Raw genomic sequence first — 20028 nt, forward strand, 5'->3', positions numbered from 1 at the left:
GTGAAGAGGCAACTTAGATTCAATCTCATCAATAATAGCTCTGTTCATCTATCTGGATTTAATGGTCAGATGTGCTTCTCTTTTTAGGTGGTGATATTCTTCAAAACGTGCTAGGACAGCCCAGCTGCATTTGGGAGCTGAACATGCTGAGCAAAACCCTGGATATTCAACATGCTGAGATTTGCCTTGAAAGTACAGTTCCATAAAGTACTGCATAGTGAAAATGTTCCCTACTTAAGAAGAATACAAGCTAGCTGACTTTCTTTGTTCTCATTAACAGATACTTCCTGGAGCCTGAGCAAAAGGTTTCTCATTCATTTCTTCCAATGTACTGCAGTGCCCTTCTCATCTGAAATCCTCATAGAATAGAATAGAATAGAATAGAATAGAATAGAATAGAATAGAATAGAATTTTTCATAATTAGGTATCAAGTGTAAAGGATCCCAAGTTTGTTTAATTAATTTTTTAAGATCTCTGTGAAAGCAGATAGGATCCAAACTGCCTGAAAATGCCTTCTCCTTCATCTAGAGCTCATATCAGTCATAGGAATGGGCTTAATTCCATCTGTTTAAGGTCCAATGAAAGATTTTTGTTTTGTTTTTGTGCCTACAGTAGTGGCCAAAATTGTGGAAACCTTTTGGGAAAAGTGTATTTTTGAGGTTTGATGGCTAATAACATCATTTTTGGGGTAATTTCAAGATAAACTGCTGGAATGGCCTGGGAATAGCCCAGACCTTAACCCAATTGAAAATCTATGGAGCCGACTAAAGAAACTTGTTAGTTAGAAGCGACCCAGCAATAAAACCTAATTAATAGAAGCAATCATTCAATCTTGGTTTCACATTATAACAGCTGCAGAACTAAAAGACTTGGTTCACTCCATGGGAAGATGTTGTAAGGCTGTAATTCATGCTAAAGGTTACCCAACTAAGTATTAACTGACGTGGTGATAATTTTTGTATATCTCGTTTTTTCCACATATTTCTCTTTTCTTCTTTATATTGTAACTGCTATCCTAATAGAAAATCCTTCATAAAAGTTATTGCATTACATTCCTGATTAAATTATATTTCCATTGATATATAATTTTATGGTCCTACTCCACTTTTTTTGGAGTGTTATTAACTAGTTTTAGAAAATACACTTTTCCCAAAAGGTTTCCACAATTTTGGCCACTACTGTATGTTTAGGTGCTTATTGTTGGCTGGAATGGAACGGGAAGCATTACACTGAAAACTAGGCATAACAAATCCCAAATCAGAAAAATTTCTGGTTTTTTGAAAAAATTGATAGAATGAACTCCATGGACTGCCAAATAGTACTGGACTTTATAAGAGGCAGATGCACTGCAAAAAGTGGAGTGAAATATTTGGATATTTCCATAAATCATTGAGGAAATTATAGTATAAATAAGAAAAGACATGCATTTGTAACCTGAAAGCCTTTTTGGAAGATTAGGATGAGGTGGAAAATAAAAGGGTTTGCATTCTACAACTGGCAGAGGTTAATGGATAAAACTCTGTTTTCTATCGTTCAATTTTTTTTATTTTTTATTTATTTTTGTCACAACAGTATAAGTAAACATCGACATCATAAAAGCAACACATCATAAAAGAAAAAAAACATATATATGTATGCAACAACTATATTAATTTGATATAATGAAAGTGAATAATAGGACAGGAACGGTAGGCACTTTTGTGCTCTTATGCACGCCTCTTATAGTCCTCTTAGGACTGGGGTGAGGTCAATAGTAGAAAGTTTTTGGTTGAAGTTTTTGAGATTTTGAGTTGAGACTATAGAGTCAGGTAGTGAGTTCCAAGTGTTAACAACTCTGTTACAGAAGTCATATTTTCTGGAATCTGGTTGACATTAAGTTTGAATCTATTGTTTGCTCTTATATTATTGCGACTGAAGCTGAAGTAGTCTTTTACAGGAAGGATATTGCAATAGATGATTCTGTGTGTTAAATACAGGTCATGTCAGAGTCGGCGGAGTTCTAAGTTTTCTAATCCCAGGATTTCAAGTCTGGTGGTATAAGGTATTTTGTTGTTTTCAGAGGAGCAGAGAACTCTTCTTGTAAAATATTTCTGGATGCGTTCGATTGTATTAATGTCAGAGATGTGGTATGGGTTCCAGACAGGTGAGCTGTATTCAAGAATAGGTCTAGCAAATGTTTTGTAAGCTCTGGTTAGTAGTGTAGAGTTTTTGGAAAAGAAGCTCCATAAAATTAGGTTTACAACTCTTAGAGCCTTTTTTGCTATGTAGTTGCAGTGGGCTTTGGCACTTATGTCATTACTCCAAGGTCTTTAACAGGGTGGGGGTCATCTATTCCCCATTCTTACATTAATCAGGAGTGATTCCTAACCTTCTAAAGAAGCTTTTCAGGTGGCAAAGATGGAAAAACATTCCTTCAATCAAAATTTCTTTCTTTCAGTAGATATATGTTAAGATCTATATAATTCCCTTGAATTTTAAGTTTTAATATGTGGCAGAGGTTCTTTTATGGGAAAAGCTCTATTTTCTTCAACAGAAATATCTTCAATTCAAGGAAGAAAATATTAAGTATCAAGCTATGAGAAGAATAAGAGATCCCCACATATTTTTTGTACATACACACACACAAAACATACGTTTACAAATATTTACTTAAATTTGATGAGTTGATTAGTAAACTGATCAATTCTTTGTCACTCATACACTGTGAATTTTGTAACATTTTCTCTCTCTCCAATTTGTATGTTTTGTAAAAAAAAATATATTACAAGTACTAGTAATAAGAGTAAAATGAATAAGCACTGTGCAGCCAAAGCTAAATCATTAAATACACAATTATTTCAGTGAATTCAATGGGACTTTCTCCCAAGTAAATATATTCAACTCTACTGTATTCTGCATAACTATTATTATACATTTAGACAATGTGTGCGATAGTACCATTAAAATCTTTAAAATGAATAAATACAGAGAAGGATTGTCCTGTGATCATGACACAATCTGGCAACAGCCCCTCTCTGCTCTCCAACCAGAATGAGCTTTGTGTGAGTCTGTCACCACTTGGCATTAATGCTATGGCTTGTTTTCAAGGAACAATTATGTTTCTAATTGACAATAGAAGCTACCCTGCAAGTAGATTGCCATGAACTGCAATAACCTCACTGCCAACATCCACTGCACAGCAAGTCCACCAAGCTTGCCAATTAGGCTACCCAGGTAAACTGTTCTTGTTCTCACTTCCTTTCATTTCTGCTCGGTTGTTGGTTGTTGCCCAAGAAAGCACTGAAAGCATAATGCACATGATATACTTCAAAACTCGGCATGTACTAAATGTACTAAAAACTAAACAACTTTAGTTTTTCACCATTGGTGTCGTGGTGCTTACTTTTTAAATTCTAAATCTATATAGATTTACAAAAAGTCTCCTCCTTGGGAAAAAACAGTCTCCTCTAAAAACAACAACATAGGATATAAAACTAGGAACACCTCAATAAGTTAGGTAGGTTTAATGTATGGCACTGAAGCAGAGCATTGAGATGCCATTGGTTGAGTTTGCAGATGAACACTGGAGGGTTGAGGATGGGGATGATGCAACTGTCTTGGCTCTTCTGGATCTTTCAGTAGCTTTCAGAATTAGTATCTTTCTGGACCAGCTTCAGGGGCTGGTAGTGGGAAGCACAGTTTTGGGTCATTTTTCTCCTTTCTCCATGGCAGGTTTCAGTTGGTGTTGGTGGTGAGAAGCAATCTAGGTCCCTGCATTGTGGCATGCTTCAATGTGGGGTCTCTCCCCTTTCCTTTTTAACATCTACATGAAACTGCTGGGTTATGTCATTTGATGGCATGTGATACAGGATCCCCAGTACATCAAAGATATCCAATTATACATCTCTACCCCTGGTCAGGTAAGTGATGTCGATGTGGTGCTTCCAAGTGCCTGGAGGCTATAAAGGTCTGGATGGGGATGAATTGATATTGGCTCAACCCTGGTAAAATGGAGTGGTTTTGGGGTCTTGGACTCCTAGCGTCTGGTGCTTGTTATCTTTTACATTAGATAGGGTTGCATGCCACTGGACAATGGTGGTATGCAATTTGGAGCTCCTTCTGGACTCAAAGTTTCTGCTTGACGAGCAGATGGCTGGTGGGGGTGCTTTCCACAGTTTTGTCTCATGCACCAACTGTGCCCTTTTCCTGGACCAAGACCCTCCCTTTCTACATTCCTATAATCCCTTAATTTGGGGAAGAGCCAGAGTGAATGGATGGAGCTGAACTTTTATCAGCTGGATGCCCTTCCTGATGCTACACGGAGTTCGCAGATATTTTTTTTTTGCACTCTAGAAAAGAAACATCTGCCACTACCAGAAGTCCAGAAATGGGCCATTTCTGGCCTCTGGAGGCTTCAGGAAGGCCTGCTAGGCCCAAAACAGGGCACGGAGGCACATACGTCGCGTGCACATGCACGGGAGGGAGGGGGGGATTGCACGGGCATGTGCTGAGGGTGGGGCAGTGGGGGGGATTGTGCATGCACAGGGGGTGGGCATCGTGTGGGGCATATCTCATTGACGCCTTTGAGGCGAGGAGAGGCCAGGAACCCTAACCCTAACCTTAACCCTTGACCTGAGTGACATCAACTTGGCCTCACCCACCCAGTCACATGTACACCAAGCCATGCCCACCCAGTCACATGAACACCCAGTCACATGCACCCACAATCACATGACCACCAAGCTGCGCCCACAGTCACATGATCATCAAGAAACATCCACAAAATAAGCCACACCCAGAGAACTAGTAATAAAATTTTTTGGAACCTACCACTGACACAAACACAAACTTTATTTCTTAGCAAGAAATCAATAGGTGAAAATTTGACACCCAATGCTTAATTCATTCTTTAAATAAGTGATGCTGTACTTGCCTCACTAAAACAGAGGCTCTGGTGGTAGACTTCATTCACCTCTCCCAATTTTCATTTGCGCTAATTTAAAATTTTTCTATCACAATATAGATTTTATAATTAACTTGGCTTCTGATCCTGGCTTGCTTGGAAGCAACTGACCCCCCAACTTCTAATTCAGAATAATTATAATGAAGAGTTATGCTTAAATGCATAACTTTTCACTATAATTTGCATAATGATTATGCATTGTAATTTGCTCAACTGTCTGCACGCTGAGAGAGGAACAAAGAAGCATCAGCAAGCTGACTGTTCACATCTATTGTCCATTTTGGATAGAGCCTGGCAAAATGTCCTTTTGGTAGGAGAAATGTTGTTAACAGCAGGAGGTGAAGCATTGAATCTTTGCCTTAATCTGTGAGGCTTCGTTCATTCAACATTTCCTAAGATTCATTAATGACTATGTATATATACTATTTGGGGAACACAGAATAGGCCAGAGGAAGAAGGATGCCCTTACATTTAAAGTTTTTCCAATGATTAAAAATATTCCTTTTTACAAAATAGTCAGGAAGCATTTGCATTCCTGCATTGCTTTAGAAATATTACTTAATTATCTGAAATGAAAGCAAAACAAAACAAAAAAGTCTTTGATCTGTCTTTGAGTTTGTAATAATGCCTTGGCTAGTAATAAATACTTGATTATGGAAATGCGTGGTAGTAGCCAGAACATAGTTAAAACATTAGTAAACTTTTAAAACTTTACTATGGTCATTGCCTTGCAAAATAGTCTTGTAAAATATCCAATGAACAAAATATGTGAAGGGGCAAAAGATTATTTTCTCTTACTTGTTGCTTATCAGAGATAGTCAGATAGGTGAATGTTTAAGTTTTCTGCCCTTCTTATATTTTCAGACATCAGTCTTATTAAATGATTTTGTTATTCACCTCATAATAGAATAACTGACTAATAGGTAGAGATCTCATTAGAACTAGCTGTTGTCTTCTTTTTGAATTTCAGTTCTTGAATCTTATTCCACTATCACTGCTGAAAAGAAGTAAAACTGAAATAAAAGTATTGCAAGATATAAAATATCCTTAAATACCGAGTGATTTTCTACATAGTAAGATTTCCTGCACTATACTTAAGTCTTCTGTTACACTACCTGTAGTCCAATTCAGAAAGGAATGTCTATGCCATATAGTTTTTTCCAGGGGTGGGTTCTATTTACCTTTACTGCCAGTTCGCAACGGGGCTACGCGCGGAAGCTTCTTGATGATGTCTGGGTCAGTGGGTGCAGCCTCCCGCCGGTTTTACTACCAGTTCTTGCGAACCGGTCCAAACCAGGGGCAACCCAACCACTGTTTTTTCCAATCTGATTTCGCCAAAGTGAGAACACATCTGGAAAATGCCATATGGGGAAAACTACCCTTCTGGTATATTCTTTACCATTTATGTCCCTCTCTCAAGTCATTCTTCTAATACATGTATAAAATACCTTTCGAACACAATTATTTCCTATGAAGTTGGGGTTTTTATAGATTATTAATGTGTTAGGGAGTTTTTGAAGTAGAAAGAAAAGATTGATCTTTTTATTGTTTGATTCCAGTCATTAACAGGAAGCAGCCTTGTTAGTGCTAGCAGGAAAAAAAATCAACTTTCAGAATCTAATCTAGAGATAGAAATATTTTTTATATCAGGAAGACTTTTATAAAGCTAAAATCAAGTACTCAAATGGACATTTGAATCACCATTTCAACTTTAATTCAAAGAGCTTATGATTTTAATAAATATATAAAGCTATCTTCACACTCCTAGCAAAAGACAATATAATATTTCAGGATAAATTTGATATTTCAGGATAAATTTGGGGTTGCCAGAGATCAACTCATACCAACTCAGCTCCTTGTATCAAAAATTACTATTGAGTATTTAGACATCTAATCCTTTGCCAAGGATTCAGTGTGGAGCATCAAGCCTGCTGATGTTCCTGCTGCCTACATAACTTCAACAGGTGAAGATAAGACAAATAGCAAAATAATAGCATTTTTTTTCTTTTTTTCTTTTCAATTAACAGTCATGAGTTTTTCCCCCTTCAACCACACTCATTTACTCAATAACTTTAAAAAAATCAGTGATAATGGATGAAATGGGATAATCACTAGCTCAGCAAAATCTCTCAGAATTTCTGCAAGAATAAATTGGGAGAGGGGAGAATTTTGTACCTTGTAGCAGGGGTGAAATCTAAAAATTTTCCCTACCAGTTCTGTGGGCGTGACTTAATTGGTGGGCGTGGCTTGGTGGTCAGATGGCTTGGTGGGCGTGGCCAATAACAATAAATAATAAAAATAATAAACAAAGTATAAAAAAACAATAAGAGGTACCAAAAACCAACTTTCACACTTTACACACACACAACACAACACAACTGACTCACACACAATGTAAAAGCAGCTGCACTTCACACTTCACATAGCCACAAAAAGCTCAAAAACCAACTTTCACACTTTACACACACACACACACACACACACACACACAATATGCCACATACAGCTTTCTGAGATTTTGTGTGTTTGTGTAGTTAGAGTGAAACACTACAGAAACACACCAAATCTCAGAAAGCTGCACAAATATTTTATTTTATTATTTTATTTTATTTTATTGTGGACTTCAAATCCCAGAGTTCCTCAGCCAGCCAGTTGATCACCGAGGAAATAGATTAGCTGAGCGATTGATTCTGTCTGGCTGAAACTGAAACTGCTTTCGGGCTGTGGCCAGGCATTCATCAGTAATCAGGTAAGTGCCTTAGAATCTCTACTTTTACTTGTAGAAAACATGTTTTCTACAAGTAAGAGTACAAGTAAGGTTCTGCTGTTTTTTACTTTTAAAGGCCTGTTTCGGCTGAAGCAAAACCGGCTTTTAAAAGTAAAAAAAACAAAAAACTCTGCAGATGGTGTGGCTCAGCAGAGGCAGGGGGGGGCGGGGCCAGGGATTTTTGCTACCGGTCCTCCGAACCAGCAGCCGCCATCGCTACCGGTTGTGCAATCCCGTCCGATCTGGGAGCATTTCACCCCTGCCTTGTAGCTCCTAAAAGAAAGGCAGGATATAAACATACCCAAAGTAGGAACTGAGAAAACCATTATCACATAATAAGTGCAGCCACCTTCAAACATAGCTAGGCTAATATCCCAGTTCTTGTGTGGCAAGCATTCTTTGTTCTCTGGGCTATAAAAAAATCAAGAGTTTAACTCTTTTAACAAATTTGGAAGTTGAAAAAGGTGTTATTAGCTTTCTGATCTTTTGCCACCATGGACTAAACCAGCTCTCCTACTATTACATTTGCCCTCAGGGTTATCAGTCTTTCATAACAAAAATATCCCAGGCCAGATGAGATTACTTTAGTAGAAAATCTATTATGTAGATAAAAGCTGATAACACAGATAGGTTATCACATTTCATTACTGCAAATGTTAAATGTTATCATCTAAAAAAATGTTAAACTGCTAAAATTTTATAACTATTTTGATATGCCTAGATCCCAGCAAAATATGTGTCTACTGCAAAATAACTGTGTGGTATATATTCCCTTCAGAATAAATTCCATCAATTTTAGCGTGGGAATTATTTTAAACAAGTGACTGGACACACACAAGTGATCTTGAGAAAATGTAAACATAGGACTCCCCCTTCTGACTAGTTCCTGACTTACTCTTCATTAACACAGCTCAGTGGCTTTCTAAAAATTCCTTCTTTATTTACATAGATAGCATCTGTACCTCAAATGGTGGAATATTTTAGCTTTCTTTATTATTTTATTTACCCAGTTAGAAATGTATATTTTCCTTCGAAATTAATAGCCAAACAATCAAGGAAAATACTTGGACTGGGCTTTGGTCAGAAACCTAAATGAAAAACTGGAAGGCCTGATTAAAAAAAAAATTAGCAGATAGTTCCCCCTCAGACTAGCTTCTCCTGTTTAATCCCATTTATACAAAGCCAGGATGACCTTCACAATTCCCTCATGAGTTGTTAGGGTTTAACCACTAATTTCTGATTTTCTGACTGAATCCAGAACATTAGAGATACAGCATTTTCATTGATTGGAGAAAGCAGCAATTCTTCTCTTCAAAAGAGGCTGACTTTTAATTATTTCCACACTCTGTAACATTGATGATATGTGATGAGAATAAGAAGTAAGAAGACAGTGAATGGGAGTAGGAATTAAGACTTCATAGGAACATCTAAGCAGGAGGCTCAAAAGATCTGCCTTGAGTCATTGCCTCTACAGTGAATCTGATGAAACCCAAAACCTTATTCAAGGAGGTGCTACATAACTAATTTAACTAAGTTCCGTCTGTGGTCTTCCCCTTATTTTCCCTATATATGCTTTATTTTCAGTCTTCCCAATAATTCACTCCATTTTGAAAATATGAAAAATTGTGGGACAGTCAATCATCCGCTTAACTTGATTTAAAATAAAATAAAATAAATCCGTGCCAAATCAGAAGCCAGAAGAGAACATCCTGCCCATAGTCATAAAGCAATCCTATATTATTAAAAAAAACTTTGCCACCATACAAAATATTACCCATTCCTAGTTTGAACTGAGGTTGTTTTTTTTTTGCAAGATGTGAGCTTACCATGTTTTGTACATCTCTACAGAGAGATTTTATTTAACTTGCAACCGGATCTCGTGTTCATTATACCAAATTATTTTTAGGTGTGAAAAATAATGTCAAGAGGAGACTTACCAAAAACTTCATTGTCTTCTGAAGGCTCCTGGGTTAACGGGATTGCTTTGGAGCTATCCTTATGTTCAGCCTCCTCAGCATTTGCATTAGTATTCTGAAAAGATATATTGTAAGGATGTTAAAAAGATAGCCATAAGAAAAATTGGCTATTTAGCAAATCCAAATTGTGCAAACTTCTTCAGATGATGGCTCTATTTGGCCTTTTCTGACATCGTTGGACCACATTCCAAAAACTGGAAGGGCCAGGATAATACATCAAATTATAATTTAGTTAATGCTTATTCAACTAACTGGGTAGTAGAGAAAATTTTGCATTACTTCTCTTCAAGGGGAGTAATAAGCATAATCTTCTTTAGGCTTTCAGCTTCAATTTGGACACAGAATGAGGCGCAAATGCTGGTCTTATTCCTTCCTCTTCCTGATTTTCATGATTCAGCTGAAGAAGGCTGCTTGAACTTCAGTACAGACTTCCATGGGTTCTGGGATATAGCTATAAGTTTAATGCTACCAAATTATTACAAATAAATGTAGGAAAGAGGTGGATTTATTTATTTATTTATTGCTTTTAAGGTGTGAGCAAAGTAACAGACAAGTTCAGTAGCTATCAGAGGACTGGACGAAGCAGATTTCAAGACCAACTCCATCTCTATATAATTGAAGCTGATTCACCTCATTTTGGCCTACTTCAATTTTTCATCTTTTAAAAAAATATAACGTGCAATTCTTAAACAACGCCCCAAAAAAAGCATGCACTCAAAGAACATTATTTGACAATTGATTGTGTTTTAAAGATCTCTTTTTTTTCCAAAGCAACTCCTAGATTAAAAAATTTAGAACCATGTCAGTGGAAAAATAACTAGTAAATTATTCAGATTTGACCCCAGGCAATGTACATTGATATGTAAGGACTGTTGATGAGTTATTTCTCTTAAAAGCATTTTAAATAATCAGATATTTTCTTTGCCATTTTAAAAGAGATGGACTGAACTAAATGGTAATTGATACTACGTTATATTCTGAGATATGGGAAAAGGTGATGGCATAAGGCTACAAACCCCAAGAAGTCATAAAGTATGGGTTCACATATCACATTAAAAAAAGTTACACACTACTGCTTAGCTGTGGATAACCTCTTGGTTTTGGATGCTTTGTGCATTGTATCTCTGCAAGCCACAGACATCCTGAGATAAATTCCATGCTGACTGCCATCCATCACTGAATAACCATTGAAAAATAGAATGGAGTTGAACAGAATTCTGTTGCCTACATAATATTGATATATCTTTACCTGCATTGTATCACTTAACTGATAAAAAGTCAAAATAGCCCAAGTTTCATATAAGACCACATCAAACTACCTGGAAATACACAACATTTTAAACACTTTCAAGCGTCCAAATGTTAACTGGCACGCAGTTAAAAATCAAGGAGCAACAACAGGGTGTATGTGTGCATGTGATTTGAGACTGGTGATTCACTAATGTTTGCACCAAGTTACAACCATTAACAAATTATGTCAGCTACGGAAAGGATGCTATGTTTCATCAAGGTTGTTGAGAAGAAAAGAAAAACCACGTAGTCTCCAAGTTTTGGAAATGCAATATACAAGCTATTAAAATTAAAACTCTTCCATTAGTGATATTTTCTGATTTTCTGATGTGTGGAAAACAAAACAGATATTAATATGTAGCATTTATACTAGCAATCTGCTGGCTTTCTAAAGATGAAGTGGAGCTATTTAATTGCCTACGTTACGTGTTAAGATTGTGCCGCTGACAGGCAATTTTGATGTGCTTCATTTTGCATTTCAATTCAGTCCCTGATTTGCAATAAATTGGGATGCTCATTACAGGCATATTAGATGGACTGGAGTTGGGCAGACACTTTGAATGTTTTCAGCTATGGATAATGAATTGAACAGAACTTTAACCAAGATGTTTAATTTTCTTTATTGGTGCCCTAAGATGGCACTACTTGCCACTGCTTGTAATTAATGAAAAGAGCAAGAAAATAATATTCACTTCATACTCACTCAGTGGGCTGGAGAAGCTCGTGACAAGCTTATGGTGCACTTTAATGAGAATCTTAAATACCATGACGATGAGATTTCCACTAAAATTTAATTAACATGGTTTTTATTCTAATCCAAATTAAATTGGAAATTGATTCCCATAAATTGCAGATATTCCAACAGTTAGTTTAGGAACATTTCCAATTTTGATTATGTGTTAGCTGTGTGCAATCGTCAGTTCAGCATGCCACCATCATGTATCTATCCGAAATACAGATATAACCAATAAGAGAAGAGTCAATCAAAGTACTAATGTCTATCTAAACTAATGTGGAATAAAAAGTTGCAGGCCACAGGATAGAAAATTACATACCCACACCAAAGAAAGGCGATGCAAAAGAATGTACAAATGAGCAAACTTTCGGACTAATTCCACACCAGCAAAGTTTAGTTTAAGATTTCACAAATTGCAGTTAGCCCCCAATGCAAAATAACCTTACAATTATATTACTATCAATAGTGACAATATAATGACAATACTGTCATTATATTTCAATTTACTCTTTGAAAGAAGAGCAAAATCCAGTGTTTACGAGTGGGACTTTCTGCTTTTTCTCTCCTTCAGTTCTCTATAATCTATATTTACATACCATTCAAAAGAGATAATTAAAAAAAACTAGGAAGAAAACAAGACTAGAACACAGCACCAAGATGCCAATAAGCAGGGATCAACTCCAGGCAAACAATCAGGAAGAATACAATACTTTAATCAAGAAGGAACTACCAAGAAGGAAAGCACACCCCTGCCTAAACTTGCGGAGCAAGTTTATACATAAACACTTACTCACACTGATGATGTTTATTAGTTGGGTGATGAAATGTCTGCAAGCAAGCAACCAAGCCCAGAGGGCACAAAAAATTCCACAATCCTCTATACGCTTCAAAATATGATCTGGGTGGGGATGAGGGTAGATGTAGGAGAAACAAGGATAATCATTCTTTCATCAGCTGCTTCCACACGTGCACCATGGGATCCACCCTAAGTTTTTATGCAGGGCAAAATTCTAACATCTTAAAAATTGCTATTCTTTTGAAGAGAAACATACATATATATATATACACATATGTATGTATATATGTATATATATATACGTATATATATGTTTGGTGAATCAAAACTGTCTCAGAAATAATGCAAGGAAACTCCTACCTCTGTATATATATGTGGAAGGGTGGAATATATATTTAATAATCTTTGGCCTCCACGGAGAAGGTTCGTAATCTAGGCGTCCTTCTGGATGCACGGCTGTCGTTAGAAGAACATATGACAGCCGTCGCCAGAGGAGCTTTTTATCAGGTGTGCCTGAAACACCAGTTACGTCCCGTCTTGGACCGGGATTCCCTATGCACAGTCACTCACGCCCTCGTCACTTCCCGCCTGGATTATTGCAACACTCTCTACATGGAGCTCCCCTTGAAGAGTACCTGGAGGCTTCAACTGGTCCAGAATGCGGCCGCGCGAGTGATTGAAGGAGCGGCTCAAAGCTCCCATATAACACCTATCCTGCGCAGGCTGCACTGGCTTCCGGTTGCCTTCCGGTTGCAATTCAAGGTGTTGGTTCTCACCTTTAAAGTGCTCCATGGCTTAGGACCGGGTTACTTACGGGACCGCCTCCTGCTACCGGTGGCCTCCCATCGACCAGTGCGCTCCCACAGAGAGGGTCTCCTCAGGGTGCCGTCGGCCAGACAATGTCAACTGGTGACCCCCGGGGGAGGGCCTTCTCTGTGGGGGCTCCAGCCCTCTGGAACGAGCTACCCCCAGGGATACGCCAACTCCCTGACCTCTGGGCCTTCCAGCGTGAGTTGAAGACTCTTTTATTCCATCGTGCAGGACTGGCCTAATAGTTTTTAATGGGGATTTTAATAGTTTTTAGTATTTTCAGCCTATCTAAATTAATCTTTTAAATCTGTTTTTAATTTTTTTATTTGTTGTTCTTAGTTGGCTGTAAACCGCCCTGAGTCCTTCGGGAGAAGGGCGGGATAGAAATTGAAATAATAAAATAATAAATAAATAAAATAATAATACTGTAAGAAAGAATAATTTTGCTATGGAAAGCCTTTGGCAAGAACCAGTCTTATCTCTGATGGTTCTCAGATGTTTATGTGCTCCTTTTGCTTATTCAGAATTTGCAATTTTTCAGCATAAAAATAAAAGGCAATCCTTTCAAATGATTCGCTGTCAAAGTGAGTGGAATTTCTTTTTAAATGGCAAAGATGAAATAGATGAATTTTCACTCAATTGTTTTATGCAGTCTTTTTTCAAAAGAGCAACTTATCTGAATTTTTGTATGACAATCGCCTGTGGCACTATGGCTGGAATGTGGGAGTAAAAACAAATGATATAATTTGAGCATTACCTGTTTAAATGAATCCTATTGACTCTTATATGGCTCACATAAATTGTTCTGTAGTGTGGCTGTTTTTGTTATGTGATATTAATTACAGTTAATAAATAACCTTGACATTGTTGCAGCAGGTATCTGACCTTTAAAGCGCAAGGAGAAAAGAATTTTAAAGGAAAAGGGTTAAGCAACCTTTGACATTATATATGTTTTTGAACTTTGTTTTAGTCAAAACAAAAGGCCTGGAGATAGCATATGAATCTTAAGACGCTCTTAATTCATCATGTCAGCAGAGAAAATAAATTTTGTATGATAATATGGTTTACTCATCCAGTGGCACCGTACACTACCTAATTCAATTCAGTTCAGTGTATTAAATTTGTTATGGCTGCTTACTCCATTAGACTCTGGGCAGCTTTAACAATACAAAAAAACCCCCACCCAATTAAAAACATATAAAGAAGCAGTAAGGTTTAAAATAGCCAGAAGAATAAATAATATAAAAATGACAAATGACCATAGGAGGCAAATCTAAACTTTAAAATAAATGAAGGACTGTTTATCAGGAATAAAGATTAATCATGGCTATCTCAATTAAAAAAAAACATGCTTAGAAATTGAATCAGACTGTAAAACATGAAGAAAAATGGGAACCTTGCAAGGGAAACAGGCCTATAGATGAAGATACAAGCAAAATATCACAGCTATCTTCCTCTTACCTCCTGCTCCTTCTCCATTTCTCACATTTACAACCTACAAAATAACAGTGTCCCAGAATGAGACTCTTCTATCCCTGACAAAGTTAGTTACTACAACACAATAGTTGCTCCCCTGGTGCTCTCTATATCAGGGGTCTTCAACCTTGGTCCCTTTAAGACTGGTGGACTTCAACTCCCAGAACTCCCAGGAACTCTGGGAGTTGAAGTCCACAAGTCTTAAAGTTGCCAAGGTTGGAGACCCCTGCTTTATATGATTATCTGGCACTGGTTTAGTTCTGATATAGACTGTAGTGAGGAAAAACTAGCATTATAAAGTTGTATGTGTGATATGTGGTTTCTCTGAATTTGGAGAATCAGAGTTTCTAAGGGTTTTTTTAATGGGTTTTTTCCCATTTTCCAAACATCAGAAGTAGCTTAAACTGCTGGGGAAGAAACCTCTCACATTAAACACCAGAGGTAACATGAAAAATAAAAAGTACAATTTAATTAATTAACTGCATATATTGCATGAGGTTTTGTTTTGTTTTTATTTACATTTATATCCTGCCCTTCTCCCAAGACTCAGGGCGGCTTACAGTGTGTAAGGCAATAGTCTCATTCTATTTGTATATTTACAAAGTCAACTTATTGTCCCCCCCCCAACAATCTGGGTCCTCATTTTACCTACCTTATAAAGGATGGAAGGCTGAGTCAACCTTGGGCCTGGTGGGATTCGAGCCTGCAGTAATTGCAGGCTGCTGTGTTTTAATAACAGGCTATCATACAGCCTGAGCCACCACGGCCCTTCTTTTGCTATCATCACTGCCAATAACCCATTAATTAGATGGAGGAAACTAATAAAGACGATTGGAAGGGAATGTTTGTTCCTTATGAAAAAGAATTTCATATTTATTTTTTATTTTTTCCTAAAATCACCCTTAAGCCATAAGTCAAGAATGTTTGAAATGCTGCAAGATTTCAGCACTTGCCCTGAGTCAGAAATTGACTGGGGAGATCACAAATCATGATCATGTGGATACTTCAACTGGTCATGAATGCAAGCCTGTTGTCAAATACCTGAATTGCAAGCCCACAATCATGTGGTTGGTGCGATGGTTGCAATTTTACCAATAGGTCATACATCACTTTTACCAAGGTCATTGTAGCTTTGAACTCTGATTAAATGAACATTCATAAATTGTAAAGGTAAAGGTTCCCCTCGCACATAGGGGGGCAGTGCTGATCTCCGTTTCAAAGCCAAAGAGCCAGCGCTGTCCAAAGACGTCTCCGTGGTCATGTGGCTGGCATGACTCAACGCCAAAGGCACACGGAACACTGCTACCTTCCCACCAAAGGTGATCCCTATTTTTCTACTTGCATATTTTACGTGCTTTCGAACTTCTAGGTTGGCAGAACCTGGGACAAGTAACGGGAGCTCACCCTGTTAAGCGGCACTAGGGATTCGAACCGCTGAACTGCCAATCTTTTGATCGACAAGCTCAGAGTCCTGGCCACTGAGCCACCGCGTCCCAGTTTCTTAAATTGACTATCTGTATAATTTCTTCAAGCTGTTTATTAAAACCCACAGTACTTTAATGATATACATACTCACCCTGAAAATATGTTTATTCTATAAAACAATGAATCAATATCAGGATCTGTTATTATACTAAGAACAGCAGGGAGGTGAGTAGGAATAGTAAGGCTCACGTACATGTCACTATTATGACTTATCTAATTCTAAAAAGCAGCTTTTATTTGCTAGGGTGAGAAGGATTTAGCCACTGGCATACTGTACATAAGACTGCAGCATTTACATGGAGACCTATATTTTGAAAGAAGAAAGGGAACAGCAGATTTACTGAATGTAATATGTCAACAGATGGCAGAAGACTGAGCTAGATTAATACTAGATAAAGCTTTCTGTTTCCTGAGAGTTTCTCAGAAATAAGACACACAGCATATCTTACTTCCTTGACTTCCCCTTTGATGAAGACCTTGCAGGTGCAGCAAACATTGAATATTAGTACACTATTTTGGCAGTTAAGCTGTTAAATAAATATATATGTTTCACCTAATTGAAATTTTCCCATAATATTAAATTTACTTCTGAAACAAATTCACAAGATTTTGGGCTATTTGCTCGTATTGTTTTTCTGTTCTCCTGCCACATGTCGTCTTAGGAGTTTTAATCTTTCTCTTTCTAGTCATTCATGATATTTTAAGCCGTTATCAACTGACATAGTCACTTGACAAAACATTACTTATCATCTGAAAAGATGTTGGGTTTTTTTAAAAAAAAGATGATTTCCTTTTTCTCCCTGGTTAAACAGTGAACAATGGAATCTCTGCTTTTCTTACCTACACAGAAATTGAGCATTTCATTATTATCACTATTATTTTTTGTCTTCATTTCAGTAATAGCTGTTGCCATATCATAATGGAAGAACATTTTGCAAGGTTTAAAGAAACATCAGCACCCACTGTATTAACAGCTTATGTAAGAAGCAAAATTTGTATTTAGTTGAAAAAGATGCAGATATTTTCTTTTTCTCTTTAAAACATGGGTGTCAAACTCAAGGCCCGGAGGATGGATCTGGCCCATGGGATGCTTAGATCTGGCCCATCGGCCCGCCCTGGAAACAGTGAAGGGTGGCCCTCCTGAGCTCCATTTTTGCTGTCAGAGGATTGCAGGAAACCATCACAGGTGAAAACAGAGTTCAGGAGCCCGTTTTCTCTGGAAGAGCGCTCGGGCTACCACAGGTGATGTTAAGCTGACCACGCCCAACCTGGCCCTCCAAGGCAAACACAGCCCTGATATGGCCCTCAATGAAATCAAGTTTGACATCCCTGCTTTATAACCTTCCTCAAATATCTTCTTTAAGAATTTCTTTATCCTAAATAATTTGTCAATAGATTCCTCACTTTAGTTTTTAGCTGATCAGACAGGTCAGAAAAGAAAGTAGAGGTTATTCCATATTTATGATGTACCACCCATAGACGTTTGAATGTGTATGTATTTATATGCATGTGCAATATTGCTTAATAATCAGATAATAATTATTAATAATTTAAAAGTAGTAAGAGTCACAACTACTAAAAGATGATATTTGCTATGTATAGTGGTGCAATAATAACAATAGTTTTGCAAAATCTTGTTGAACCTCAACTATGAAACAAACTAGAAAGCCATTACAGTCCTCCTATGGCAGATCAATTATAAGTTCCCATGGAACAGACTGAAATCACAAGGAAATGATTCACTCAAATACCATACCAAGGAGTGCCTTCCCCTCCCAGGTGACACCTGAGTCATCTCCAAATGAACATTCCTGTTCTTCTAGAAATCATTTTGGAAAAGGAAAAGGTAAGGTAAGATACGTCTACACTACTTAAAAAGTGTTTTTCTAACACTTCAAACGGAACATGTGATTGCTCAAAAAGCAATGAGAGAAATCACCTTAGGGGGATAACCTGGACTTGTATCTCTTGGTTTCTGTTTTCTGCAACATGGAATTTTCCAAGACTACATCACTGGAATAGTTAGTGGACTATCATTTTTTTAAAAAAAGTAATTAAACAAAGTAAGCCTCCATTAGATCTAATGCATCGGTTTTGCAAAGTCTCCCATAAGTCCCTTCTCCCCAAAAGAATGTGATATTTTAATTACCATTAAGCCCTTCATGTCTCTGGAAATTAAAGAAACTAACAAATAGGGAATTGACTGCAAAATGCTATGGGAAGTAATAAGCATGCACAAAATGGCTTTTATACTGTATTTAATAAAATACTTACAGACCCCTCACATCCTGGACATAAACTTTTTCAACTCTTACCCTCAAAACAACGCTACAGTGCACTGCACACCAGAACGACTAGACAGAAGAACAGTTTTTACCCGAACGCCATCACTCTGCTAAACAAATAATTCCCTCAACATCGTCAAATTATTTGCTAAATCTGCACTACTATTAATCTTCTCATCATTCCCATCACCCATCTCCTTTCACTTATGACTGTAACTTTGTTGCTTGTATCATTATGATTTATATTGATATTGTTTCTTGCAGAATGCATTTTGCATTTTGCTTATTTGTATCTCATGACTATCATTAAGTGTTGTACCTTAAGTTTCTTGATGAAGGTATCTTTTCTTTTATGTACATCGAGAGCATATGCACCAAGACAAATTCCTTGTGTGTCCAATCACACTTGGCCAATAAAAAATTCTATTCTATTCTATTCTATTCTATTCTATTCTATTCTATTCTATTCTATTCTATTCTATTCTATTCTATTCTCAGTGATGGCTTGCTGTACCTAATGGAAATGTGTGATTATTATGGCACAGAAGACTATTTTTACAGCTCAGTCTGTATTTATTTTTTTGAAAATGAAGGAAAATCATATCTGCTTCCCTTTGGCAAAAATCTAGAGTATTAACTACTTATTTTTCCCCATGACTATATGAGAAGACATCTTGAGCAATCTTGAACACATCTATTTGAAAAGGTCCTCTCACTTCATTCACCGAGGGCTACTCCTGTATGAGTGTTCATTTTTGCTCTGAACAAATACTGGCAGTTCTTATTGCGGTCTGATTACTTCTTCAGTTTCCCTGTTCTTAGGGATTTCATACACTGCAGCCTTAAACTGCTTGATTTTTGTGCATGAACCAGTGGGATAAAAAGTCAGTTTAAGAATCCTTTCCTCTACTTCAGCCATAGTAATGGATTAGATTTTCTTCTTCCTTATTTCTTCTCCACCCCAGGAGAGGGAAAAAAATATGCCAGTCACTGAGGATGTGTGTTTGTCATGAAGTATATTTTTCTATGAGCCCCTTGCCACTGATTTTCCCCATGTACTTGATATCTTCCCATCTGATGTATGGTCAAACAAGGACAGTAGTCAGTTTGGCAGATTGGCTATCCTAGGAATTCAGTAAATGCGGACTAGAAACTTTGTCATTTCTGCTTCATCCAAAAATTTTAAAATATCCCAAAAAACATTTTAAACATCAGTGTCACTGGATCTGAGTCAATGCTAAAAAGTTTGGGTGGAAAAAATCAAATACTGTCCCTGGCTTTGAGTGTGGCATCTTCAGCCTCTCATATTGCAGGTAGTTCTTGACCTGTGACCACAATGGCGACCCGAACTTCCATTGCTAAGGGATTCAGTCGTTAAAGAAATGGTGCCTGATTTATGAACTTTTTGCCGCAGATGTTAAAGAAATCGCAAACTCCTTAAGTGAATGTGGTTTCTCCCATTGA

General features: G+C 37.3%; 1 protein-coding gene across 3 annotated transcripts in view; it reads right to left on the bottom strand.

The window, feature by feature from the left end:
- MBP (myelin basic protein) overlaps positions 1–20028 on the bottom strand; it is a 166108-nt gene that overhangs the window by 75578 nt on the left and 70502 nt on the right. For all 3 annotated transcript variants that reach the window (XM_058178976.1, XM_058178975.1, XM_058178978.1), the window contains exon 3: positions 9648–9741. In XM_058178976.1, coding sequence (XP_058034959.1) covers positions 9648–9741 — 94 coding nt within the window. The remainder of the gene's footprint in view (positions 1–9647; positions 9742–20028) is intronic.

Source organism: Ahaetulla prasina, chromosome 3, assembly GCF_028640845.1.
Source record: "Ahaetulla prasina isolate Xishuangbanna chromosome 3, ASM2864084v1, whole genome shotgun sequence".
NCBI lineage: Eukaryota > Metazoa > Chordata > Lepidosauria > Squamata > Colubridae > Ahaetulla > Ahaetulla prasina.